Raw genomic sequence first — 25,810 nt, 5'->3', positions numbered from 1 at the left:
TACGAACATCGATTAAAAGGGGCAGCTATCTACGTGTTTAATTTATGCTAAAAGAGCACGAACCTCTGCCAAATAAAGGCAGCGACTAATCAATTCTTTACACCTCCGAAAAAACTATCAACGAGCGAATGAATGATTGGGCAACCGATTAATGATCTCCGAGACAATGGAAGCGGAGAAACAAAGCCACAGCCAGCGGCCCATAAAAAGTGGAAAGAGAAATGTAAACACATATGTATAATGTATGTACATATGTATGTATGTATGTACATATGTATGTATGTATAATTAAGTGTACAAAAGAGTCACTGACTCTTGACAATCCAATCCTCGAGCGAGCCACAAGACGGCTTAAACTTGAACTTGAAAACGGGTTTCGGAGGGGATCGAATGGCTCTGGGTGGAGGATGTTGCAACAGGTTCCAAGGGGCATGGGGCATGGGGTTACAAAGGAAATGCAACCGGTTCCTAACTGTACGCTTGGGTAGGGAATGCCACAGAACAGAACAGAACAGAACCGAAGAGTGGGCCTATAAAACGATTGGCCTTCAACGGGCTGCGGCTTAGTCCAAGTGCAATCGCTGGAACAAGAGCAACAGAGGATGAGGATGGGAATGTCCAAGGTAAACTGGGGGATGGATGCATCCACTCTGCTGATCTGTAATCTCTCTCTCTCTTTCTTGGAAGCTTTTCATGTGCTTCCTGCTGCTGGGTGCCAGCCTGCAGCTGGGATTGGCGGCCACTGTCACTGTCTTCCATCATCGTCCGGTGATCTATCATCATCCACTGCAGGAGCAGCAGCCCGGCTACACCATCGTGGCGCCCCTCACGAAGATTGCCCACGTGACCTACGACTCGGTGCCCATCTCCCACACCCCCTTCGAGCACGTGCCCCTCTTCCAGCGCATTGGCCACGTGAAGAGCGTCCGACTGTAGCCACTCGCAGAGGATGAAAAGACTCGCAATAAATAGATTTAAAATGGATTTATTTGGGGGGAATTTGGGCTAAGTTCTACAAGCTAATGGGACGGATGTGGGCGGATGGAAGAATTCCTAGAAGAAGTAGGGGGAGGGAGCGGCGAACTTGGGTGCCGCGGCCAGGGGAGCGGGCAGTGGCGCGCCGAAAGGAGCCGCGAATGGGCCAAAGCCGAACTTGGCGGGAGCAGCGAATGCCACGGGCGCTGGTGGAGCGGCGAATCCCAGAGGGGCGGGAGCCAGAGCTGGGGCGGCGAAGGCGACCTTGGGTGGGACAGGGGCCAGGGCGGGCAGACCGAAGCCGACCTTGGTGGGGGCAGCGAATGCCACAGGAGCGGGAGCGGCGAATCCAGGAGCAGCAAAGCCAGCGAAAGCGGGGCAGCGAAGGCAGGAGCAGGAGCAGCAAATGCCACGGGAGCAGGAGCAGCCACTGGCACGGGAGCTGGAGCAGCAAAGGCCACTGGCGCTGGAGCCACGGGGTAGGCCACGGCGTGGTTGATGCGATGGGCATTGAAGCTGGAGGCATAGGGAGCCACCACGCCAGCAGTGGCCACTGGTGCCGCCAGGGGGACAGGGCCGGCGTGGAAGGGCAGAAGACCAGCCTGGGCGGTGGCCACGCAGAGAGCAGCGAGCTGGAAGGAGGAGAAAGATGATATTAATAGCTCATGGAAGAGACTTGAGGAATCCTCCAGACTTACCACAATCTTGGCGAACATTTTGCTTGGATTTGGATTGGGTTGGAGCTGTGTGATGAGCTGGAGGGCTGACTAGGCTTTGATATCGAACTGTCGACCGATCAATGCTTTTATAATTCTCCCCGGAACGAGTCCATGGCGGAGCATACGCAAATACCTTGGAAGACTTTCTATATCGGGGCAGTCGAAGGGCAACCCACCATACAACATTTGGGTACTTAATAATCAATTGGTTGCCTCTTACGTGTGTCCATGCACACCCCCCTGAAGCGTGCCCTACACTGCCCTACTCTGCCCCATAATTGCACGCAATTCCAGACCATAACCTAGCCCAACGAGCGGCCCAAAGCCCAGCAGCGGTTCGGGGGATATTGGGCAAGATTTCGCTTAGCTTATGACAAGAAACCCGCCCCGTCAAATGAGCCAGCCCCCCCCCAATTATTTACCCAAAATACGTGCTCCCCCCGATCCCGCTCCCTCTCGCCACTTAATTGGAATACAATGTTGCTGCTGCTGCTGCTGCTGCTGCCATTTTGTTGCAACAATTGTCGCGTGTGTTGGGTTGTGTGTCTCTGCTGCTGCTGCGACTGTTGCTGTGTTGCTGTGTCTGGAATTTCTGATTCGATTTCTTGTTGCGTGCTGTGGAAATCCAGCAACAACATTTCTGCTGCCTCTCCTCCCCTCTCTGTCGCTGAGACCACATTTGGCGTTGGCATTACGACGCGTCTGTCTGGTGTGTGAATCAGATTATCGCCTGTACGAATACGTATAATATGTGCTTTGGGGTATTTACTGTACCATTATAATTTGATAATTTGTGGAAGCATTCCCGGATGGATGACCATGAGTTGAAGTGATCCTAAGATGAGTTTAAGCAATCGTAAATCGATCCATGTGCACCCTCCGCAAATAAATGAAAAATTGCAATGAATTTTCGTTGAAATTTTGCTATTATTAATCGATAAATAATTGATTTTTGCATACATTTAAATGGTTTAAGTTATTTGGACTAAATTATTGTCTGATTTGTCTTTGGTTAGTTTCGCGTGATCCATCCCCAAGGGGGGCAATCCTCCTGCGATTATGCTAGAACAGGGAATGGTGATGCTTGTGGATCAACTTCTTCAGGGGCAGGGCGCGCAGGTGGGCGTGGTGGTGGTGGGGGTGTGGCTGGGCGAGCAGCTTGGGGAAGGCGTAGCCGATGGACACGTGGTGGGTGGTGGTCTTGGGTCCGGGAATCGCCCGATAGCTGGGTGTGGCCCAGGGTACGGCCTCCAGAACGGGCGGCAGCACCTGGTGGGTTATCGTCAGCTCAGCGGGTGGCAAAAAGGGAAGAGGAGCTGGAGCTGGAGCGGGTAGCAGTGGAGCTGGAGCGGGCAGAAGTGGTGCGGGTGCGAATACTGGCGGTGCTGCTGCGTACACAGGTGGTGCAGGAACGAAGGAAGGTGGCGGAGGAGCCACGAGAGTGGGAGCAGGGCCATAGACGGGAGGTGCAGGTGCAAAAACAGGTGCTGGAGGTGCATAGGCTGCTGCTGGTGGTGCGGCAAAGGCTGGTGGTGGTGCAGGCGCTGGCAGGAATGGATCGGCGAATGGCACCGCGTAATCCAGGTGATCCGGCACAGCCTGCAGCGGTGCGTGCAGCGGCTCCAAGTGCTCAAAGTGGTGGGGATCGAAGTGATTGAAGTGCTGATTGAAGTGCTGATCGAAGTGTGCCGATGGCCTGCCCTGCCCAGCCGCCACGAGGAGCGCCAAAGCGAATGCCTGTCGGAGATGGTCGGATTAGTCCTTCAGCTAAATGGCAGACAGATCGAATCCTTACCCAAATGAGTTGCCGCATCTTGCGTGGAGTGTTTCGAGGAAGGGTTTCTGGGGTTCCTGGGATGTGCTCACCTTCGGAGCTCAGCGATTAATGTCTTTGCATTGTGAAGAGTCGTTAACATTTATAGGGAAATGGCTGGTGGCCCTGCCCCCAGCATTTCTTCACTTTCCATTTCCACTTCCCTTTGCCCCCTCTCCAGAGGGAGCGTGCCAAGTGGGTCTCTGTGCCTCCCTATGGCTGGGCTCCGAGTGAGGCAATGGCAGCGACAATGGTAATGGCAATCCGCTTTAGTTGGTCAGTGAATCGTGACTGCCGCGGCGGTAGGGCAATAACTTCTTGCCCCGTCCCCCCGTGATTATATAACCCATGCCCCCACCCACTGATAGTTTCTTCGTTCGAATGCGATTATGATAGTCCGTCCATAAATCACAATCCAATCCCCCAATCGATTTGGAGGTGGCAAAGCAGTTGAATGGATTGCTGGGTGGGTTCGCTTTTTAGTTTCGCATTTAATCAACAAGTTAGTACATGAATTTGGCTAGGATTTAGTTGGCGCTTAGACCACGACTTGGGGTGCGGCGTAGGGAGCGGCGTATGCCCCGGATGCCAGGTAGGGGGAGGCGTAGGAGGCGTAGGGAGTGGCGTAGGGAGAGGCGTAGGGGTAGGCGGAGTAGGCAGCGGCCAGTTGAGCGGCGTAAGGGGTGGAGTACGCGGCGGCAGCAGTGAGGGGAGCGGCGTATCCGGCAGCAGTGAGGGGAGCGGAGTAGGCGGCGGCGGCCAGGGGAGCAGCAGCGTAGCGGGCGGACACCAGAGCGGGGCCAGCGGGAACACCCGACACGTAGCGGCTGGAGACGGGTCCGGCGTACTCGAACGGCGTCGTGGTGTAGGAGGAGAGGGTGCCGTCGTAGTTGTTGCGGACATCCACCTGGCTGCTGCCACCGGCGGCGGACAGGGGAGCCGTCACCACGGGCACTGGAGCGGTGGCCAGAGGAACGCCACCCACGGGCAGACTGAAGGGAGCCAATATGCCGGGCTTGGCCGAGCAGCAGGCGATGAGAGCGGCAATAACGAACTGAAAGGAAAAAGAGAGTTTCAATCTGGTTAGATCGGCCATCAATGGGCAGGGGATAGATCCCTTTCAGCTGCTGATCCACTTACAAACTTGAACATTTTGGGAGGTTTGTTGGTGGGTAAAGCTCTTGAGCGATAATGTTTATTCGCATCCGATCGAGGGCCTTATATACTTTATCCAGTGATTCTGTCTGTCGGCCCATTTCGGGTCTCTTCTTCTGCCGACTGCCGATTGCCGATTGCCGAGTGGCAGTGCCTGGCCTGGGCCCCTGGATGCGGATGGCATACCTGATGGCATCGCCCGCGGGACGTGCCTACGCCTCCAATTGCCAAATGGTTGCCAATGTCGGAAGTGGTTCGCTGGATGGTTCGATCTGTGATCTACTTTGTATGCATTCGTGGATTCCAATGGGCAGCAGCAGCGTAGCTCGGTGGCCAGCCAATTTGCAGTCTGTTTGGGCCATCAATGACTGCCGTCCTGTCCCCGCCCTGCCCCTGCCCCTGTCCCTGTCCCTGCCCATCGATTCGTACGCAATCTAAGCCAAATGGGCCATAAAATGGCTCAACCTTCCCTCCTGCAGCTGGCCAGCCGCCCCACTAAATGTCTCATTAGTTCACTTTTTAATGCCTCGGATCCCCCATAAAATTCACTCGTAAATTCCACTCTCTCATCCTTGCCGCCACAGTGCCGCAGCTTTATGGCCCTACTCCGCGCTCTTTTGTTTCCCCCAGGTTGACCTTGACGCCATCAGAGTCCACAGGATGAAACTGAAACTGAAACTGAATCTGAATCTCTGACTCTTACACAGATCGTGCAGGCCGGGCCAATCAGTCAGGCGCCTTAATTGGCCATCGAAGCGGAGAAGCAGCGACGAGCAGTAACCAACTGCCAACAGAGTCAGGCCAGTGCTGGTCGAAACCGGCTCTTGGACTTAATGAGCCATCCGAGTGCGGTCACGTGCTCCCAGCATCGTCATCTGATGTGCTTTGCTGGCTGAATGTGCCCACACTTTGCGACTTGCAATGCTACACTTGCTCAGACACTCATTCACTCTCTCTAAGGAGAGGTAACACTCCTCAGACATGATGGATAAGAGACTAAAAAGAAACTTGAGTTGGTTTCAGGGAGATCTTTTTATGGCAGAGCATCTGCGGTTCGTTTTTCTTTCTTCTGCTGCCACCAGTCAGATGATTATGACGCTGATCCCAAGGCTGCGGCGATGACGAGTTGGTCGAGTGTTCGAGTGTCTGGGGAACATGATCAACACGCTCCACGCATGTAACTGTGTATCCGTGTGCCACAGCAGGCGGTCTCCAGTCGGTGTCTGTGTCTGTGCGCTGACCTCTCTTCTCCATTCCATTCTTGAAATTGTTTCTGGGCTGAAATTCTCGACTGATGACGCGCAGATTTTCCAGTGAGTCAAGCACGGAAATACAATCGGAGTTGCCATCGCCGTGTCCATCATCATTACCATTTCTGCAGACATCAAGCACTTGTATCTTCCATCTTCACAGCACTCCACCACACTCCATGATCCATAATCCATAATCCACAATCCACTTCCTAGTTAACCTTTCTAATCGGTTCACAGATGCCCCCCTTCGGTGGCTTCTTCCCTTCATTTAAGCCAAGAATTATTTGTACCGTTGCTTTTAATGGGTTTTCGGAATTGAAATTTATGCAGAACATGCGAAGAGATTCCTGTTTCTGTGTGTTTTTGTGGGAGAGCAGGTTCTGATGCCCCCCAATCCCCAGACCCAGATCTCACTTCACAGCTCTGAGTTCCGTTCCCAGCTTCTGATCGATGACACTTTGGGGCCTTAATTGTCTCTCCATAAATATAAGTCAGACTAGGGAGCTTAGAGCGCTAAGGAGGAGCAGCTTGATCTCTCTCCTCTGTCTTCCAATGCCAAGTTTAAGGTCTCTCTCGTTGTGAGTCGCAAAACACATTCCCAAGAGCCAAACATGATGGAGATGGAGATGGCCCTCTTGTGGCCCGATTTGTGTGTGTTTTTATATGTAAATTGGTTGGCCCATCCGCGGAGTCTGAGTCTCAGTCTGAGAGAGTGAAAGGTGTAAAGCATTGGGTGAAGACCTCTTTATATTTTTGGGGGCGACCTTCGGCACACTCGTATTATGCAAATGCAACAAGCGATCGATCGACCGAGCTGCGATGAGATGGCAATGAGCGGCGGATGGCCAATTAACTCGGAGACGTCTACTTTCGGATGGCAAGTTACATTTTTATTGAATGAATGCGTGGATCTAAGGAGTAACTAAGGTTTATTTCAGGCTATGAGGGAGTCAGTTGTCATCGCAGTTTGCAGTTCAGTCGGGATGACACACTGTCCTTTAACTTTATCTTTATCTTCATTATTATATTTGTAATTTATTCTACTAGTGATGGGTGGGCCGAGTGCTAGCGCCTTTGGATCTGCGGCGTTCCGTAGGAGGTGAGGCCCGTGGTGTGCGGCACGCTGGCGTAGGGTGCACCCGCCTGGAGGGGCAGCTGTGCCACATTCAGGGGTGCCAGGCCGAAGGGCACCGGCAGCTTGAGGTTCAGCGAGTTGGCATCCACGGAGGCGACTCCCCCGCCAATGGAGCGGCCTGTGGCAGCTGCCAGTGGAGCAGGCTTTGGCTGTTGGTGGGGCTGTGGTGCAGCCTGGACCGCTGCCTGTGGCGCAGAGGGTGCTCCGAAGACATATCCCTGACTGGTGAGGGCCTGTGTGAAGGCAGCGTGCTCCAGGTGGGGTGCAACAAATTGTCGGGCCACTTGTTGGTACTGTTGCGGCTGCTGCTGATATCTCTGCTGCTGTTGCTGCTGTTGTGGCACTCGCTGTGGCTGCTGCACTGACTGTCGCGGTGCTGGATAGTGATAATACGCCACCTGGGAGCTGGGTGTGATGGAGTACTCTAGATGGGATACGTCTCCGAAGGCAGCACTCAGCAGCTGCAGCAGGAGGATACACAGAAAGGATACCTGAAAGTGTTTCGATTGCGGATTAATCCTCTTTTCATGGGGGAAGTTTACTTTCTTCACTTTCCAAGACTTTCTTTCACTCACTTTGGGACTCATTTTCACTGGCTTCACTTTGTTATGGAACTTTTCGTTTGTTCTTATTCCCGATGCTCAGTTCTCAGTTCGTTTCTTTACTCGATATAAGATTTGATCGATCCACTGCTTAATTCCTAAATGATGTTCCCCTGCGAAGCTTTGGCAGCTGATTAAAATTTGTGCCCCCGCTGAAGATGCTTTTTATAGGAGGAGGAGGTCTGTCTCTGTCTCTGACTCTGACTCTCTGCGGTTCTCATGCACACAACCTCTTCGCTGTGACGTTTCTCGCGCTCTCTCTCTCTCCTTCTCTCCCATCGTTTTGTTGCTTCTTTTGGCGTGAAGCTTTTTTGGCATTTTGTTGCTGCTGCTGCTGCGGCGGCTGCTGGCTTTTGTTTGGTTTTGTTTATTTTGTTTTGTTTGCAGGCAAGTGTTGATGTTGATTTGTTGTCTCTTGGCAAAGCCGTCGACTGGCGGACTGCTGGACTGTGGGACTGTTGTTGACTCTGCCGCTGCTCAAACTCGTGTTTGAGTTTCCTTGCATATAAATCACACTGCTGTTGGTCACTTTTATTGGCATTCGAAGTATGCAACAAACCGAGTAGCCAGGGGCACCGGCCAGAAGGGGTGCAGAACCTCCTAGAACCTCCCCCCTTCCAGCCACTGACTCCACCCCTGCCCTACGTTTGAGCTCATTAAACATCCATTCGAGTGTCATGTGACAGAAGCCGAACTGCCGCACAAACATAAAAGCCATTAGCCCCCAGCCAAAAGAAGAAATCAAAATACACACCTGAGGATTTGTGCGGGTTTTGCATGCTAAACGAACGATAGAAATACTCGCAGATGTCTCTATCAATCGGAACACAACCACATTTACACACACATCCACACAGAGATTGACCTCCCTGCCGTCGAAACACATTCGCATCTCATTTAAAGCTCGTCATGCGCTCAGTTGTCAGTTGTCAGCGGTTGGAATGGATCTTTCAACTGTTGACCCATTTGAGAGCTCCTCGCTCTCTCTCTCTCTCACACTCTCAGAAGACGCACCGCTGTCTACCTGCTGTTGGGGTGGGTCAGTGGGGAGCATTCTTCCGCTGAGAGAGAGGATGCCGCTCTCTTGGAATGTCCCTCTCCCGTGTGTGTCTCCTTGTGTGTCTGTCTCTCTCTCGCTCACTGTCAGTGTCAAGCCGCGCCTTTGACCAAATTGGCAAGCAAAAAAAAAGATGCCATCGATGGCTCGACGAAGTTCGAACTGCCTCGAGGTGCCATGGAAATACACATTTGAATTATTTATGTCTAACGCTTTTAATCATAATTAAATCACTTTTCGCTCTTCGCTTTTGGCTCGTTCTGCGCATAAATTGTCGAGTCTTTCGTCTCGTCTCTCGTCTCGTCTCTCGTCTCGGATAACACACTAAACATAACAACATTATAATTTGGGTTTAATTAATTGCTAATTTGAGGAAATCAACATTCATATTTATACGTGTTTATGCATCTGCATTTATTTATGCGAGAATTTATGCGGATGGGGGATGGAGGATGGAGAGACATCTGCCAACGCAGCCTACCAGCCCTGAGTGGCGGAGTAGGAGAATTGTGGCGGCGGGGGAGCCCCGTAGACGGCGGCTGGCGATGGAGGAGGCGCTCCAAAGTGGAGTTTGTATCTGCCATGGAATGCTGGTGGTGCGGCTGCCAGCTGGTAGCCGGGAGGTGGTGCAAATCTGGAGTAGAACTGCGACGGAGGGGGAGCAGCATAATGGGAGGCTCCAAATTGATGTGCGGCATATTGCAGAGGAGGTGGCGGTGCTGCATACTGCGGGGGTGGTGCTGCAAATCCAGAATATGTTGTGGTTGTGGTGGTCACTGGAGCCCCCAGCGAGTACTTGATGGAGGGCGGTGGGGCCGCGTAGGCTGCGGCGAACTTGAAGTGCGCGACCGGCGGAGGCGAGTGATGGAATGCGGATGAATATTCAGAGGAATAGCCGTAGGCAGCGGGAATGGTTACGGTATCCGAGACGGCCACAGGAGCAGGCACAGCCACAGGAGCGGGAACAGGCACAGGAACTGGAGAGGGCACCGGCACGGGCACTGGAAACGGAACACCCACCGGAACTCCCACTGCTGGTGGAGGTGGTGGTGGACCGTGGAAAAAGCTGCCAAACACAGGCGCAGATCCAAGGCAGATGAGGATTAATCCACCAAATATAACACTCTAAACGGGGAAGATTCGGCTCGATTATCCAATTATTATTATTTATTCCCTCGCTCTGGTTGCTCTTACAATATTCGCCATATTTTGGGCTTATGCTTTCTTCTTCTGTTTTGATTCCCGTATTAAGTCACTTCGCCGTCCAACACTTTCACACGTAATGAATCGATTTTGGTTGCCATTGCAGGTTTATATATCGTCCGAGTAGCTCCCGCCGATAAGTGTACCATCGATGATAAACCACGATCCGAGCTGCGTCGAGCTTACATTATGCTGATGTAGGTGGAGGTGGAGCAAGAAGAGTCCGGCGAAAAGTAAAAACTCCATTAAGGGATCTGCTCACGACGTGCAATCGACAAAGCGACAAGCGAATCGTGCGGCAAATGCACATGGCAGTGGCAGTACAAAGTAGTTTGGCAATAATCCCCCAACCAACCAACCGAAGACCAAGAGCAAGTCCCAGACCGAGACCCAGGCATTCATTGCTGGATATGACACAAGTGAGCAATACTTTTATTTACCGTATGTTGCAATCATTATTACATATTTGGGTGGGCCACCTGCTGGAAGATACATTGAACTGAATGACAGAATGTAGAGTACTTCCTCTTCCATATAGAACTGCAATAAAACCTTCTTAAAGTCTTCCTCCTTATCTCCCACTTTCCATCTCTCTTCTGATAAATCTAATCCGCAAATCATTTGCAATCCATGCATCAATGTTATGCGCACTTCCCCTGCAACTTTGACTTGTCTCCCCGGAGTAACTTTTACTGCTGCCACCAGCTGCATGCACAACAACCACAACCCGAGAGAGGCGGCAGCAGAGAGCAGGCAATGGCATGGCGATCACGTTCCGGGCACCTTTTTATGCCTTATGACTCTGATTGATGGCCGTTGCCAAAATATAAATGCCAAAATATCACACGGACAGTTAAGAGTCGATTTATGGCCACCGCCAGCAGAGCCAGAGCTCACAGCCCACAGAGCGAACCCAAGTCGGGGTCTCAATTAGCCCGGCCAAGCCCCCAAGCAGGCAACAGAGTCTGGGGGCTGGGGCCACTGCCGAAAAGTAGGCTCCCAGCCCGCACTCCGACTGGGGCCATATAACAGAAATCTTGTGTCGTAAACAGGGGATTTCCCCTTCGCGTGGCCAATTAAATGGCTGCCAAATGCGCGACACGCGCCCATCGAGAAGAATGTCAACAAAGGAAAGCAAAAGGACAGCAGGGAGGGGGAGGTGCGGGGAGGGAGCACCCTGGAGAAGCACCCTCCAAGCAAGGCAGATGAAATTACCATAGCGAAGTGGCTAAATCAGAAATCGATATGCAACTTCGCTGAGCCGAGAGAGCACCGGTCCTGCCTGCACCTCCTGTTAGTCCTTGAGGCTGCCGCTGGCAACAGGTGCCTCCCTCCCCGTGTGTTCCCGTGGCAGGTAACAGGCAATGGAGGGGATAAATCGTCGCACGTGGTGCGCTGACAATTTCGGGGGAGACATGCCCCAATTCTGGAAGAAGGGAATCCAAACCCTGCCTCTTGGTTATAAATGAAGTTCCCCCTTTGGCTGCAGTTTGGTTTTTAATCTCATTTTCTTATTTATAGAACCTTCTCAGGCACCCAACCCCAGCCCACAGCTGTCAGTGAACTGTGCTCTCTCCCAAGGTCATCTCTGGCAGGGCACGCTCTCCAGCTCCGCTCCTGCTGCTGCTCCTTCCGCTGCATTAGATTATCGAGTGCAAATCCCTTCGTGCACACAACAACAGAATAATCAGGAGCAGAGTGGGGGCAGGAGTGACAGGCGCAGGGTGTCCGCATGGGCGTCAGAGTCCGTGTCATTGCTCCAAGGCAAGGTCAGTCCTTGGCCAGGGTCCTGGTCCTGGTCCTGCCTGCTCCTGCCTACGTGCAGTTGCGTGTGCATTTCCCCCCCAGTGCCTGTACGTGCACTTCCTGCGGCCACGGATCAGCAGCTTCTCCTTCTTCCTGGCAGTTGCTTGACCCTTGCTGCCGCATTTCGCTTCGCAATTAATTTTCCTCACTTGTTCTGTCGAGCTCTGATTTGATGCTCCTCTGACTAATCGGATTGTGGCCTCAATGCAGCTTCTAATTGCAGCAGATGCTGCCTGCTGCCTGGAGGATGTGTTATGTTTTTGTGGCGAGGTCCTTGCTCCCTGTGGTCGATGGCTCGTTCATAATGCAAAGCAGGGCCACATTTTCCACATGGATAATCTCATCTTCCTTAGCATACTCTTCGGATGGGAAGCACTCAAGAGTGTGTTCATACTCTGCTCAGTTCTTCCACTCAAAGCGAGACTCAAGAGACTGTAGACAGCCAGAGGGGGAGTTGGACTCACGAACAGGTGTGTTTCCGTTACGAGGTTGTGGGAATCGGCCGCGTTGCAAGTGTGCCATGAGAGAGAGAGAGAGAGAGAGAGCAGCTGCCCCCAAAGTGATGCATATGCATCCACTTAGTGTCATTTGTCGAGCTTCAATGCATATTCAGATGCAGAGATGTAGGAAGCAGAATCTGCCTCTACCAGTGCCGCCTCCGCCCCTCTGGGGCATGTTGTAGGCATTGTCTGGCTGTCGTCTGTGTGGATCTGCGAAGGCTGATGCTGCTGTTGCCAAATTATCGCTTGACTGGCTAATGGTAACGCCGCCGCTGACTTAATAAACTCGTAATTATGACATGGTTTATGATCATGGATGGAATCATGATCGCAAGATCGTAGCAGCATGGGGTGGATCGGACTTACGCTTGGACCCAATTGTGTTGCACACTCGTCAAGGTCGTGGAGACAAGCCCAACAATGGCTTATTGTTGTTATTTTATTTTATAAATAAATTATCGAACGGCTCCTCCCTCTATTACGAGCAGAACTCTGTGCCGCGGAGAGGCATTTCCCATGGAAATGAGTTTTGCACTTCGCGCATGAATTATGCTTTTCAGGCCAGATTCTCGTGCCAGCGGTCCAGCAAGTCGCTTAGTTGGCCAGCAATAAAAGGTAATTAAGTGGCTTATTTCACTCCTGCCTGACAAACTCTCGAGAGTTTGGGGTGCTCCAATTTTTCACTTACGAAACGAGGCAGAAATCATTTGGCGAATCGCCACAGACCATTGGACTCCGCTCCATTAATAAAACATATTTCGACGCACTTTCCTCTTTTTACCAATCCCCATCCCAGTGCCAGTGCCAGTGCCAGTCCCAGCTCCCCCCTCTGCCGCTCTGTTCAACCTGTTGGCAGGCGCACGCGCTGGTCGCTGGTCGCTTGTCGCTTGAGTCTTTCGTCCGTTCCATCTGTCTCCAATGATAATTGCCTGGCAGTGGACAGGAGGGGAGGGTGAAGTGCTGCCAAGGCGTTGCAATGCTGCGAAATATTGTTGTTTTTTCCTGTGAAATTTCAAAACATTTGTCGGGAGTCGTCGCGTCGCGTCGCGCCGTTAGGAATTGCTCGCGTTGCTTAAGCGAAATTAATTTGAAGTGCAATTGAAAGTGGGATGGAAGAGGGAATGGGAATAAGACGGGGTGCCATAATTTTCGGAAGATGTGGGATATTCATGTATAGGCAAGGAGTCCCCGCTCGAAGCAAAGGCTAACTAAATATAACCCTCAGTTAAGCAACAACTCTGCAAGACTGCAGGCTGACTGTGTTCATTCTAGATTCCAGATTGTTTTGGAATCTAGATAGATTTATTCCGAATTTGTACTCAAACGTGCAACCAAATCTAAGGATAATTCACTCCATCTCTTTTCCAATTGATTCCCTTGTGGCCTCCATCAATCCATCAAATATCTTGTGATATTTTGTAATGGATTGCCAATTCCCAAGCACAGAACTTTCGTTGTTTTGAGTGTTTCTTGTTCATCGTTTATTTACAAAAAGAAGTGTCGAAGCCTTGAGTGCAGTGAAACTTGCACCGAAAATAGCAAAATCATTGAAACTTGATCTGTGATCTTCCTTCTCGTTCTCTCTCTTTGTCTCTCGTTCTCTCGGTGTCTCTCCTTCCTCCCTTACGTCTCTAGATGTCTCTGTCTCTGTCTCTGGGGTGCGGAGTTTTGTGTTTGGGGCTGTCGAAGGGCTAAGAAATTTGTACACAATTCGGACTCGGAGTTTGCTTCCTTTTCCCCAATTGCACACTTTGACGGCAGCAAAATGCGAATGTCCTGCCGGGAATCTCACTTCTGAATCTCTCGATGGGTGGATATGGATGGATGATGAGGGTCGTCAACGCAGAGTCGTGGATGTGAGTGGAGTTCCACGCTTAGTGCAGATATCCGTGTCCGTAGCCATGGCCGAGGCCTGCGTATCCCAGGCTGCCGTAGCTGGGGTATCCACCGTAGCTGCCGTAGCCGCCGTGGTAGGTGGAGGTGGTGTGCAGGGCCGGGGAGGCGTGCACCAGAGGAGCCGAGTGGATGAGGGGAGCGGCGTGCACCAGGGGGGCGGCGTGCACCACGGGGTAGGCCTTGGTGGCCACCTTGTAGGTGTTGGCGTACGAAGTGGCCACCGGGTGGTGGGCCACAATGGGTGTGGCGTAGCTCTTGATGATCGGGGCGTGGGAGATCACGGCCGGGGCGTAGGCGGGAGCCAGGGCGGCACCGTAGCCCAGCCCATAGCCATGGCTGTAGGGCGAGATGACTCCGGCATTGGCAACGGCGCACAGGGCGGACACGAGAGCGATCTATGGGACAATGGAGAATGCTCTTTAATAAATGATATAGTCCTTTGGTCCTTTGGGTGTGTGTATCCTTACCAGTTTGAACATTTTGCTGGTTGGTTTTGTTGATTCTTCGACTTCTTGACTGAAGTGTTGACTGTGTTATGCTTAGACGTCTCGTGTTGTCGTGTTATTTATACCCGAAACATGAGAAATATTCTGACAAATCATGCCCAGAAGAGCGACAGAGAGGGCGACACCCAACCCCATTCGGCAAGAGAGACAGAGACAGCGCAGCAGTCGCAGTCACAGCGGCAGCGGCAGATCGCAGATCGCAGGCACAGATCGGGCGAGCGTAAACGCCCCTGTCAGCAGCAGCCGAGAGTCGAACGAGCCGAACGAGCGAAGCTTTGTGCATTCGCCGACACAGCCACAGCCACTGCCACTGCCGAGAGATCGCGAAAGAGATCATTCGAGACTCGCCCGAGTCCGAGACCGAGTCCGAGGCAGACCCAAGCACAGTGCAAGATTTGCATGGAAAAACCTCTTTGGATTTGCCATTTAATTCAATTTGTACTTTTTCGGCTTCCATTGTTGGCTTCCACGTTCCACCTTCCGTTCGGAGGGGCAGCTCCTCCCCCGGAGGGGTATTTGAATATTCCCATCGAGATTCGTGTGTGCAAACTGGCAGTTGTCTTGCAGCGGTTTAGTTCTAAGGGAATTTGCCTCTTGCATTTGGTGGCATTTGGTTTCCAATTCCCTTATTTGTGTTTCAAATTAGTTAATTAAATGCATCAGAGGAGAGCCTTTTCTGTACTCACTCCCTCCTCCACCCTCCACTCTGAATGCAATGACATTTGTGATTAGCTGATCTCTAAATCCTTTCTAAAACGCCTTGATTATCAATCAGCCTGACCAGCTGACCAGCTGACAGCTCATTACAGATACAGAAACAGAAACAGTGGAGAGCAGCGATCCGTAGGTGTGGAAAATGGTTGGAAGTGGTTGCTCCAATCGGAGGCAGGCAAGCGGCAGGCCTCTCAGTCGCCTCTCCACGCACCGCAAAACGCTTCGTGAAAAATTGGCCACTTTAATAACTGACAACAATTTGTGGAGCGAATTGGAGTGGTGGTGGAGTGTGCGGAGGATTGGCAGTGGTGCAGTTGGTCAGTGGTTCGGTGGTTCGCTGGACAGACAGCTGGCCGGCATGCATTAATTTTTAAACAGATTTCTTATCGCTCTCGGCCGGGAGCAGACATGGCTATGCGTAACTTGGTTGTAAAGAAAATCAATTGCCAACGCAGGTAAATCATATTTGCCGGATTTCTGTTATTTGTTTGTCTTGGGACTTGGAGTGGCCTGCCAGATTTCGCAATAGCCATTCTTAATTTCCTCACAGCAGTCCGTTCGTATCCGTTTCGTATCGCATCCAACAGATCTTCCGTCCGAGAGGTGTAAAGAGAATTGCGAAATATTTGTCACCTGAGTTCGAGCCTTGAGCTGGAAGTGTTTGAATTGAAGTCTTGAATCAAAGTCAGAGTTAGATTCAGTTGCAGAGTTCTCAGCGGCAAACAAAGCCCGGCTTAAAGTTTATGACTCATAAATCAATAAATCTTTGGCTCTGGCTTTGCCTTTGCCTTTGACTTGCTGCTCGCTTGGGGACAATTCATTCTTTGGCTTTGGCTTTGACCCTGGACATCGCTGCTTGATTGGCCACGGAAAATCTGCATATCAACGAGGCCTAAACTAAATCAAGCACGGCTAAAGCCAGAGCCAAAGCCAAAGCAAAAACAGTTGAAAGCAAAACCCTTCACCAAGCCAACACCTAGAGCGTATCACCCATGGAGTACCGCTGTCTGGGGCAGCGTGAGGCGTTATGCAAATCGCTGCCAAATTGTCGCATAAATCTAAATCGGACGAGGCTTGATTGACACAAAACAGGATGCCAAATTGCGTGGCTATCGATTGATCCATTGAACCACGGGCCAGCCACCCACTCTGTGGATAGAGCGGGTCGCGGATTTGTGGCTGTGGATTCGTGGATTCGTGGATTCGTGGCTGTGGATTCGGATTGCAGCCGGTGGTCAGAGCGTGGAGCGCTCTTGTGGCCTGTAATTGCATTTTAATGGCCTCCCAATCGCATTCTGTGTGTGCATTGGGCAATGCCCACCACCACTGTCCCCCCAGTCGCCATGCCCATTCCGATTTCCCAAGCACAACGCCCAAGAAACTTTGATTGCCAACAAATCATTCAAAAAGTTGAAATTAAAAGCCGTCAATTTCCCGACTCGCGAGTGAGTTTCGGGTCTACTTTTTTCCACATTCGTGATTTATGCGATTTTTCTGTGGAAATCGTCAAAGTCGCAGTTTTTCGGGAAAAGCAAAAACATTTCACAAGTGCAAAATTAGCGCAGAGCAGAGACTCCATTCCACTACATGGATTAGAAATAGGAGGAGATTCGGTTTAGCTTGCATTTCATTAACCCTCTGACCGCAGAGAGTTTTTGTTATTATTTTATTTAATGTTTGATTTCTGCATAATTGTGGGGCTCGCTGGTTGGTCAGCAGGCAATTTGCATTTGCTCTGTGTGCTCTGGTGACTCTCCGTTGTGGATTGTGTGACTCAAGTGTGTCCAATTAAGTGGTAAGTACCCCAGCAAGTCCACATGGTGGACGCCACGCTACGCGGTCAAGGTCATGCTTACCCCAGCATTGTCGCAATGTCGTGCACGTTACAATGTACACACCACAGCAGCAGCAGCAGCAGCAGCAGCAGCAGCGACAACAACACTTTCAATTACATGTTTTATAATGATTAATAATCAGAGCAACAGCAACAACAGCAGCAGCTGGCAACTGCAAAGTGTAACAATGGCCAACCGAGTGGCAAGAGTGCAGAAAATGGCAGGGGATCGTCCGAGTGTTTGCTGGGTGATGGGTGGATACTCTTCCCGGATTTATGCCACCAACTGTACATCGTAGTAATGGGAATCTTCTCTTCTTTCAGGGTATGTCAGTTCAGTGCATTGGAGGAATGCTTTTCCACCGACTGTCGGGGCACCGCTGTGAAGGGCTCTGCAAACACACACTGGAAGACAGGCAGACAGGCGGACTACCAGATTTTCATGAATGGAATCAAAGTGAGTTACTTTTGCTTCTGTACCCTACCCCTCCACCGTTATTGCCTCTGCCCCCACACACTTAGTCGGAGACCTCTTACCTTCAGACTCAGATTCGAGGTTGGGCCCACAATTATCATTTGCCAAATTGGTTTCGCTTTGTAGTTCTTTTTCTTGGGCTTTGTGTTTGGGGACATGGCGCAATGTGGAGCTGAGAGCACGTACAGCTTTAGTTTCTGTTGCTGAAGTTTCTCTGCCTGTTGCATGCCTAAACTATTTCGAACACAGAAGCTCCCCCATGTGACAGCCTCAGCTCAGCGATTCCCCCCGATTGTCAATGCCAATTCACCGAATTTCGCATCGTAATTGAGTGGTTCGCTGCAGCCACAAATGGGGATTGCCTCGGGTGGCATACGAGAATGGCACACGCCCCTTTCTGAGGTTCGTAAATTAAAGTGGCAAACGCCTCGCAGCGTTCTGTTCTTGTTTTTGTCACCAAATTGTATGCAAATTGTTCGACTCTCTGACGGATCGCAACAGATTTATGTGATCGAAATAATGGGGTTTTAATTGAATTCACTTTTTCATGTTTGGGTGCCAGTCAGGCACTTCTGTCTGTACTTGGATCCCCCTGGATCGTTGTCTAATGCATCTAATTAGACTTTCACTTTTTTGCTGCCACTCGAACTCGGAACTCGAATTCGTTTTGTGTCTGGGCATGCCCGATCTGCGATTGTTCTAGATGGCGGGCAATTCGCTGACTTTTGTGGTTACTCACCCTGAACTTGGGCTGACTTGAAATCAAATTACGACGCCCAGATACAGATTAATCTGCTGCTTAAGCCTCGATTGAATGAACACCTGTAGAGGGAGTCATAGCGCGGATAGAGGTGGCACGAATTGGCACCTCCCAAGAGCAGTTTCCTATTTAAATGTGGTTCTGGTCCAACACTCCCGTCGAACGTCGATCCCCCTCCACTCACGCTGCGATCTCCAAGTGCTCGGGGTACGGGTTAGAGTTCTATGCTACGGACAATTCTCACACAGAGATCGCGAAAACAAAAGCTGAAATCAGAACAGAAATTCGAGTCGAGCGTTGCCTTGCTTTGGGAACTCGGATAACTATAAAAAGTCAATTAGACTTAATGATAGCCCCAGCTAAACATTAAATTCATGTACGTAAATTACACAGAACGATGAAAAAAGCTGCGCAAGAAAATAAAAACCAAAACGGATTCGATTTCAGGGCAACAGCCAGGCAGGCAGCAGGCAGCAGTCAGCAGTCAGCAGCCACTAGCCCCAGCACCCAGCAAAAGTCAAACGAAATGTCGATTGTCCAATTTGGAATCTGCGGATTCTGTCTGTGTGTAATCAAGGAAGTTGTATCTGTAGGGGCCTCTGTCTATGGTGTCTATGGTGGCCCCCCTCTGGCTGCAGCCGACCAAAAAGTGGTTTGCAGCAGTGCGTCTGGTTTTGTATAATTCAGTCATTAAAATTAATAAGACAATGCAGATCACACGCCCCAAAACACACACAGAGGCAGAGACAGAGAGAGGGGGAGGGAGTCGGAGACCCACTTGTAGGCGCCGCAAGAACTGGCCAAACGAGGCATTTCCCAAACGCTTAGGCCTGGAGGCGGATGTGGATGTGCCGACAATTAGAGATCTAATTACATGGCGTACGAGTGATTTTCCATGGTGTCTTGGCCAGTCGCACCGATAAGGCCGCAAGGCTGTGGATAAGAGCACAGTTTACCCGCACTCGTACACACCTCCATCTCCCGCCTCCTCCATTTGCCGCTAATTAAGTTGCATGTTGCCGCTGACAGGCATTCAGATACAGAAACTCGGCCTGCTACTCGTTCGCATGCAGACAGGCAGAGAGACAGAAACACAAGCCCGAAATGGAGTCAATCCCAGTGGACAGTGTCAGATTCTTTAGCCCAACTATTTGTCCATATTTCGTTGAAGTTCTCAGTAAATTGGGAATTGTTTGAAACATTTGAAGTATGTGTGTGCATGCTGGATGCATTTCGTCATAGAAGTGCTTTCAATTGTATGTAACTAAAGCCTTAATTGATTGTTTGGAATTCCGCATTGCTTCGGTTTTGCTGGGACATTCCATCCATCCAACTCTTTCCCTCTTTGTGGCTAATTAGCGCTAACAACAAACCTCTCCCCCGTGGGCCAGCATGGGTTAAGTTTGCAAGCCAAAGCTCAGCTCTGCCAACAAAAGCTTCACTGACCGACAGCAGCCCAAAAGTTGGCCACGTTTTTCCCGATGCCACTCTAAGTTTTGCCTGTCGTTCGCTTGTTGCATGTGGGATTTCTTTGCTGTTGTTGCTGTTGTTGTTCTTGGGTGTATTTCCTCTGTTTCTGGTTAACAAGTAGAATGGTTAGAGCCCGTGTTAAGTGCAATTCAAAGATTTATGCCGACTGTTAAACCGTCTGGTGATTTACACCTTTCGAGCTGTAAGAATCCGTCTTGGACATGGTTTCGCTTGGCTTGGAGCCAAAGTGGAGCACAGCCAACACAATGGTAACCGGCGGCAACAACAACAACAACAATGGGAGCTACTTGGTTCAGTGATTAAATCGTTTCGGGGCCCGTCGTATGTCTGTCTGTCAGCGACTGTGGCTTCTGTTGGGTCTCTTCGTTATGTTTTTCTTTTTCTTCTTAATTAAATTAGGCCCAAGGTCGCCCCCAAATGGGCTGGGAATCTTGTGGCAGGCAGAGTTAGTATTTGGCTAATTAACATCAAAATTGAGAGTTGAGCGAACGGGGCGGGGGAGCATAATCGTATATGGCATATGAGGTCTGACTTGCGTTGGCGGCGCCCAGAAATAGCCAAAATAAGTCTACGAGCCAGGAAAAGTCAGTCAGGCGAGGAGGGACTACAAGAGTGGAGTGGTGGGGGCTATGGCTGGTTATGCTAATGGTTTGTGAGTGGAGTGTGTGTGGGGGTGGTGGCCTGGCTGATCGGGACCAGTTAGCCAAGAGGCTGGCCACCATCGGTGCGGCAGTCAAGTGGAAGAAATGAACAGGAACACCTGAGCGAGGAGGGGGAGTTGGTTGTGGGTGGCTTTGTTAGCCGCAAGTCGAGACTGCTTTGCCTTGGTCCAAACTGCTCGCTCAGTTACGCCCAAATGGGTCACTAATGAGGCATCTAGCCATCTGTGCCTGGGAAGCAGAGACAGAGCCACAGACAGCGACGGGGACAGCGACGGGGACAGCGACTGTGGCTGTGGCTGTGGCACAACTCTCGCTGATGGCTCGATTGTTTGTGCCAATTCTAACGTAGAGAAGATAATTCCCTCGTCTCTGGTTTTGGGGCTATAAAACCAGAGCGTCTTCTTCGTAGTCAAATCAAAGTAGTCGAGAAGTTCACCCAACGAAGATGTTCAAAGTTGTGAGTTCCCCCTCGGGCCAAAGTTATCTTTTGGGAGTCCACCTCTAATCCTCTGTCCCCCAGCTGTTTCTCTTGTGCGCTGTTTGTGCCGCCGTGAGCCAGGCTCGTCCCAGCTATCTGCATGGATACGACGCCCTGGAGTACGCCCCCAGTGTGGTGGGATATGAGAGCGTGGCCCTGCCCGCGGCCGTCTCCCACCAGAGCTCGACGGTGGTGCACGAGAAGCGTCCCTACTGGCGGCCCATTGTCGATCATCACTCGCCGCTGCTGAGGGCCTCCTATGCCCCAGTGTCCTCCATCTCGTATGCCCCACTGGGATATGCCGGAAGCAGTGCCGGATGGTACGAGCCGGGAGCGGGCGCCTGGAGCGGATCCCTCGGTGGCGGCTACGAGAGCATCTACCTGAAGTAGAGCCTCAAGGATAATAAATCTCCGAATCTCACACATTGGAATTATGAATTTCGAATTGATTTGTTTATTTCTTTCGAGGGAGACACAAGTCGGCAACAAGGAACTGTTCAAGATCTTTCGTTCTCGCACCTTTTACCAGGCGTGGGCGGCGTAGGTGAGGGGAGCGTGGTACTGGAGGGGCGCAGCGGCATAGGCCAGGGGGGAGGAGTAGGCCACGGGGTGGGCGTAGGCCAGGGGGGAGGAGTAGGCCACTGGCGCGGAGTATGTCAGCGGTGCGGAGTAGGCGACGGGAGCAGCCACAGTCTTGACGATGGGAGCGGCAGCCACAAGGGGGAGCAGAGTGGACGGCGGTGGTCCTCACGACTGGGGCAACCACATCCTCCACCACCGGGGTGCTGTGCACCTGGGTGAGGCTCTGGTGGGAGACGGCGGTGGGCACGCTCTTCACCACGGCTCCGACCTTGGCCAGCGACGACTCCTGGACGATGGTCGTGGCTGGGGCGCTGTAGACGAGGGGAGCGGCAGCCAGATGGCCGGGCTTGGCGGCGGCAACGGCCAGCAGAGCAGCGAGAACGAACTGTGGGAGTGGAGAGGGGCGATTGGGGGAGTCAGTGGTAATCCTTTTATGCCGCAACGTGTTCCTCCTGCTGGGATCCTTACCAATTTGAACATTTTGGAGTGGCTTCTTTGGGGACTTGTGTCCGGTGTGCAGAAGAGATGGACTTGGAGTGTGATTCGCTGAGGGACTGTCAACCTCTTTTATACTCGCACTTGAACTTCACTTTGGTGTGGCTTGGCTTGCTGTCTCCCACACACCTACCAATACCCACACAGGGACAACTCATACACTCTTACGCATTGGCATTGCCATTACCATTGTCCATTGAGGCGGATACAATCGGCGGTTCGAACGTGCCTGAACGGATTCTTGTCTCTTTTATGTTGCGTCTGCGCTGCCTGCCGCTGGCCCCAAACCAGATTATTATTCGGAACTGATCTCCAATCTACGGTCTCTGCTCTCTTTTCTTCCCCCTTCCAGTGCTCTCGGTAATTACTTCACTTATTTTCGGCCTCGCACTTGTTTCTGTTTCGGTTTCTGTTTCGGGCCGAAGCCAACGCCGAACCCACTCTTGTTTTCGTTTCCATTCTGAGGCTGCCTGCCTCATAAGTGGCACACGTACCCGTTCTGGCTTACGTTCTGAAAGGGTCCCAAGAACTTCCTCATAGTGCGAAAGGAGAGAGCGAATCAATCAAGGCCAAGGCAGCACCTGGCCACCGACAGTTTTGCAGGAAACTTTCGCCAGCAGGGATTGCCATTGGGTAAATGCTCAAAGTGCAATCAAAGTGCAAGCAAAGTGCATGAGGTGCGCTAGATTTACTTTCCATAAAGGAACGAGTGTAGAAATAAGGCAGAAAAACGGCAGTAAATTATCTTCTACAGTTCTTCCACATGTGGGACCGCATTATTGTTGGTTTGTGTCCACGGCACACTGGGAATTTAAGTCAAATGTTGAAATATAAAGAAACTAAAACTCCTTTTATTATTAATATGAAACAGAAAAATGTTACGAATTGAATTCCGCTAGATTGGCTGTTTTGCCCACAGTGCACTGTGGCAACTGCTGATGTAATCCATTAGGAAATTAAATTTTAACTATTTGCCTTTCCCCTTCCTATGATGGTTGCTGAAGGAAAGAGTTCGTTGACCAGCAGGGCCTGTCGTCCTTCAAGCAGCCAGCTGGATGCCAATTGGTCGAAGAAGAGGTGGAAGCCACCCCAAAATCTATTTTTCCCATCAAATCCCATACGGACCGCAGTGCCCTGGAGGCGTGTGTGCAGTCCACATGTCCAATGTTTACCCAAGCTGCAGGTGCAGCTGCATGCAGCAGGAAACACGTGCCAGGGAGCAATGAACCAGGACATGCCAACCACTCCACCCTTTGGCAGTGTTTAGAATGCACATCAGAGGTGCCAAATGGAACCTGTGCTGCATAGATCAAGACTGATGAATGGCCCCAGCGAAGAGCATGAGAGAGAGAGAGAGAGAGGCGGACAATTTCGAAAGCAAAAACATTTATTTATTTAAAATTCGTATCACAAAACCGTCCAACAGTCCATGAGTCCTGGTCACCTGGCCGAGAATGGGCGGCGCTCTACCACACACCAGTGGCGGTGTAGGTCAGCGGCGAGGAGGCGGCCACTGCAGAGTAGTGGCTGGCCACAACGGGAGCAGCCGCTGCGTAGCTGGTGTGCACCACGGGGGCGGCAGCGGCGTAGGTCGTCTGGTAGACAGGAGCGGCAGCGGCGTAGCTGGTGTGGACCACGGGGGCAGCAGCGGCGTAGCTGGTGTGGACAACGGGAGCGGCATAGGTCTTTACCACGGGAGCGACGACATCCTGGACGACGTGGGCAGAGCTGTGCACCACTGACTGGCTCTGGTGGGAGACGGAGGTGGGAATGCTCTTTACCACGGCGCCAACCTTGGCCAGGTAGGGCTCCTGCACGATGGTTGTGGTGGCCGGGGCGGCATAGACCACGGGGGAGGACTCCAGCAGGTGACCGGGACGGGCAGCAGCTACGGCGAGGAGAGCAGACAATACCACCAACTTGAACATTTTGAAAGAGTTTGGTCTGTATTGACTGATGGGGGACTACTGGAGTGATCGGATTGAGCGTCTTGCGAGAACTGTGTGTTGCTGTGGAGTTGCTGCAGTGGTTTTATATAGCTACCGTTTTGGGCAGAGACTTGGCTTTGACCTTCAAAAGCATACGCACACGCACACACACATGGAGTAACGATGTGCGCGTCACAATTCGAGCCGAAATCAAACCCATATCAGATTCTGGGCAGCGATCAATAAGCAATTAGCGTCGGTGGACGGCTCAGCCGAGAGCCCCAACAAGTACGCAGAGAGTGTCCGCAGACCATTAGAGACCCTCGAGGGGCTCTGGGGAGGAGTCACTCTACTCCGCGGCTGCATTACTTGCACTTTGAATGCGCGAGTCAGGGTCAACGTGCAGTGCGTGAGCTTTTGGTTTCGGGTCTTGGGTATTGGGTTCATTTTCAGTTGGAGTTGAGGTTTCAGTTTTTCTTTCTTTCAATTGCAAGTCTCATGTTTTATTGTCCGAGCGAGGGCAGACCAATTTCGCTTTAAAGTCACCTCAACTCAAATCGTACTCGTAAATGTTTTAATTAAATTTACTTTTGTATCTCTTGCAGCTGCGTCGGCAAATGCCCCAAAAATAACGACGCTGGACAATGCTCGTACTCGTGTTCGTACTATATAAGACTGGTCTTGCGCTTGTTCCATTATCAGTCAGCTTCATTCGCTTCCACAGCAGCACAACACAGACCAAAAACACAAAATCTCTTCAACATGTTCAAATTGGTAAGTCAGCCATCCGATTGGGATTATTCCGCTGAAATCTAACCTCCTGCATTATCTCTTGTAGGTGGTGTTGTCTGCTCTCCTCGCCGTAGCTGTCGCTCGTCCCGGACATCTGTACGAGTCTCCGCTGGTGTATGCAGCCCCTGCGACCACGACAATCGTCCAGGAGCCGTACCTGGCCAATGTGGGTTCCGTGGTAAAGAGCATCCCAACCTCTGTCTCCCACCAGAGCCAGTCGGTGGTGCACAGCTCTGCCCACGTCGTCCAGGATGTGGTCGCCCCCGTCATCAAGTCGTACGCTGCACCCGTCGTCCACACCAGCTACGCAGCCTCTCCTCTGGTCCACACCTCATACGCCGCTCCCGTCGTTCACACCTCCTATGCGGCCAGTCCCGTCATCTACAACGCTGGCTGGTAAGGAAGCAGAGGCAGCAGGGTGCTCGGACGAGCTATCTGGATGGCCAACGAAAATAATATTCCTGTTGTACATAAACGAGTTTAATTGCGAATCAAATGTGATTTCCGAAAGTTAATTATACATCTATATGACAATATCCTTATTGTACCTTGACGACGCCAAACGATCGGGGACATTCTCGCGATTGCAAGGAGGCGTGGCACACCCAGATCGGACAGGAAGTAGCAGAGTTATAGCCATTTTAGTAAAAACAGGCGTATCCTTGCGTCCTTGAGGTCCTTGATGGGTTCAAATGATAGAGGAGGTTATTCCGCTTTTGAGGACATGCATCACGTCTGGATAGGATCAAAAATGGCAAATTTATAGAATTTATATCCTTAGTCCTTGATGTCCTTGCTGCCAAAATGATTGAAAAGGATCGGGGAAGTTGTCCTGATTTCAAAACGTGAAATTTTGAAAAATGTTAAAGCCTAATGAACTATGAAGTAGGTTTCAAAATTGTCCACGAACAATCAGAAAATTCTGTTGCATACTTCAAGGTCCACTATTTTTAAGACAAAAAAATTGAACCTTGAAGTA

The 25,810-nt window shown here is 51.3% G+C and overlaps 12 protein-coding genes across 13 annotated transcripts; 3 read left to right on the top strand and 9 right to left on the bottom strand.

Annotated features, from left to right (window-relative positions):
- The first annotated feature begins 568 nt into the window (after positions 1-568).
- Positions 569-984, top strand: LOC117894544. Its single transcript, XM_034801664.1, has 2 exons — positions 569-623; positions 688-984. The coding sequence occupies exons 1-2, from the start codon at positions 603-605 to the stop codon at positions 934-936; spliced, it is 270 nt and encodes an 89-aa protein (XP_034657555.1). The 5' UTR covers positions 569-602; the 3' UTR covers positions 937-984.
- Positions 985-1,053: 69 nt separating this feature from the next.
- On the bottom strand, positions 1,054-1,326 carry LOC117893692 (cyclin-dependent kinase inhibitor 1C-like; the record flags this gene model as incomplete). The annotated part of the gene is made up of 1 exon (XM_034800382.1): positions 1,054-1,326. A coding segment is annotated over one exon (273 nt), but the record flags the coding sequence as incomplete, so codon positions are not given.
- Positions 1,327-1,349: 23 nt separating this feature from the next.
- Positions 1,350-1,737, bottom strand: LOC117894542 (cyclin-dependent kinase inhibitor 1C; the record flags this gene model as incomplete). Its single annotated transcript, XM_034801662.1, has 2 exons — positions 1,674-1,737; positions 1,350-1,607 (listed from the first exon to the last, which is right to left on the bottom strand). Coding segments are annotated over exons 1-2 (276 nt in total), but the record flags the coding sequence as incomplete, so codon positions are not given.
- Positions 1,738-2,748: 1,011 nt separating this feature from the next.
- Positions 2,749-3,628, bottom strand: LOC117894513 (extensin). The gene is made up of 2 exons (XM_034801623.1): positions 3,490-3,628; positions 2,749-3,431 (listed from the first exon to the last, which is right to left on the bottom strand). The coding sequence occupies exons 1-2, from the start codon at positions 3,505-3,507 to the stop codon at positions 2,757-2,759; spliced, it is 693 nt and encodes a 230-aa protein (XP_034657514.1). The 5' UTR covers positions 3,508-3,628; the 3' UTR covers positions 2,749-2,756.
- A 353-nt stretch (positions 3,629-3,981) lies between these two features.
- LOC117894518 (cuticle protein 16.5) lies at positions 3,982-4,685 on the bottom strand. The gene is made up of 2 exons (XM_034801630.1): positions 4,648-4,685; positions 3,982-4,561 (listed from the first exon to the last, which is right to left on the bottom strand). Exons 1-2 carry the CDS (start codon positions 4,657-4,659, stop codon positions 4,046-4,048), a joined length of 528 nt encoding a protein of 175 aa, XP_034657521.1. The 5' UTR covers positions 4,660-4,685; the 3' UTR covers positions 3,982-4,045.
- Positions 4,686-6,848: 2,163 nt separating this feature from the next.
- LOC117894514 (transcription factor btd) lies at positions 6,849-7,772 on the bottom strand. Its single transcript, XM_034801624.1, has one exon. The coding sequence runs from the start codon at positions 7,635-7,637 to the stop codon at positions 6,981-6,983; it is 657 nt and encodes a 218-aa protein (XP_034657515.1). The 5' UTR covers positions 7,638-7,772; the 3' UTR covers positions 6,849-6,980.
- Positions 7,773-9,186: 1,414 nt separating this feature from the next.
- Positions 9,187-9,915, bottom strand: LOC117893688 (extensin-1). Its single transcript, XM_034800378.1, has 2 exons — positions 9,904-9,915; positions 9,187-9,834 (listed from the first exon to the last, which is right to left on the bottom strand). The coding sequence occupies exons 1-2, from the start codon at positions 9,913-9,915 to the stop codon at positions 9,187-9,189; spliced, it is 660 nt and encodes a 219-aa protein (XP_034656269.1).
- A 200-nt stretch (positions 9,916-10,115) lies between these two features.
- On the top strand, positions 10,116-25,351 carry LOC117894519 (retinin-like). Its single transcript, XM_034801631.1, has 4 exons — positions 10,116-10,331; positions 17,493-17,625; positions 24,645-24,813; positions 24,878-25,351. Exons 2-4 carry the CDS (start codon positions 17,615-17,617, stop codon positions 25,229-25,231), a joined length of 534 nt encoding a protein of 177 aa, XP_034657522.1. The 5' UTR covers positions 10,116-10,331; positions 17,493-17,614; the 3' UTR covers positions 25,232-25,351.
- On the bottom strand, positions 13,674-14,655 carry LOC117894525 (cuticle protein 10.6). Its single transcript, XM_034801639.1, has 2 exons — positions 14,582-14,655; positions 13,674-14,509 (listed from the first exon to the last, which is right to left on the bottom strand). Exons 1-2 carry the CDS (start codon positions 14,591-14,593, stop codon positions 14,093-14,095), a joined length of 429 nt encoding a protein of 142 aa, XP_034657530.1. The 5' UTR covers positions 14,594-14,655; the 3' UTR covers positions 13,674-14,092.
- LOC117894533 lies at positions 20,930-21,465 on the top strand. The gene is made up of 2 exons (XM_034801650.1): positions 20,930-21,013; positions 21,077-21,465. Exons 1-2 carry the CDS (start codon positions 21,002-21,004, stop codon positions 21,422-21,424), a joined length of 360 nt encoding a protein of 119 aa, XP_034657541.1. The 5' UTR covers positions 20,930-21,001; the 3' UTR covers positions 21,425-21,465.
- Positions 21,532-22,164, bottom strand: LOC117894523 (cuticle protein 16.5). The gene is given in 3 exon segments (XM_034801637.1): positions 21,532-21,757; positions 21,759-22,001; positions 22,085-22,164. Coding segments are annotated over 3 exon segments (456 nt in total). The 5' UTR covers positions 22,097-22,164; the 3' UTR covers positions 21,532-21,556.
- Positions 23,481-24,128, bottom strand: LOC117894520 (larval/pupal cuticle protein H1C). Of its 2 annotated transcripts, XM_034801633.1 has the most exons (2): positions 23,780-24,128; positions 23,481-23,716 (listed from the first exon to the last, which is right to left on the bottom strand). In XM_034801633.1, the coding sequence occupies exons 1-2, from the start codon at positions 24,037-24,039 to the stop codon at positions 23,578-23,580; spliced, it is 399 nt and encodes a 132-aa protein (XP_034657524.1). In that variant the 5' UTR covers positions 24,040-24,128; the 3' UTR covers positions 23,481-23,577. The 2 variants fall into 2 exon arrangements, with proteins under 2 accessions (XP_034657524.1, XP_034657523.1); XM_034801632.1 differs by having other exon boundaries at positions 23,481-24,127.
- Positions 25,352-25,810: the final 459 nt, after the last annotated feature.

This window comes from Drosophila subobscura, chromosome J, assembly GCF_008121235.1.
Source record: "Drosophila subobscura isolate 14011-0131.10 chromosome J, UCBerk_Dsub_1.0, whole genome shotgun sequence".
NCBI lineage: Eukaryota > Metazoa > Arthropoda > Insecta > Diptera > Drosophilidae > Drosophila > Drosophila subobscura.
The sequence above is the reverse complement of the archived record's forward strand: the minus strand, read 5'-3'. Positions and strand labels throughout refer to the sequence as shown.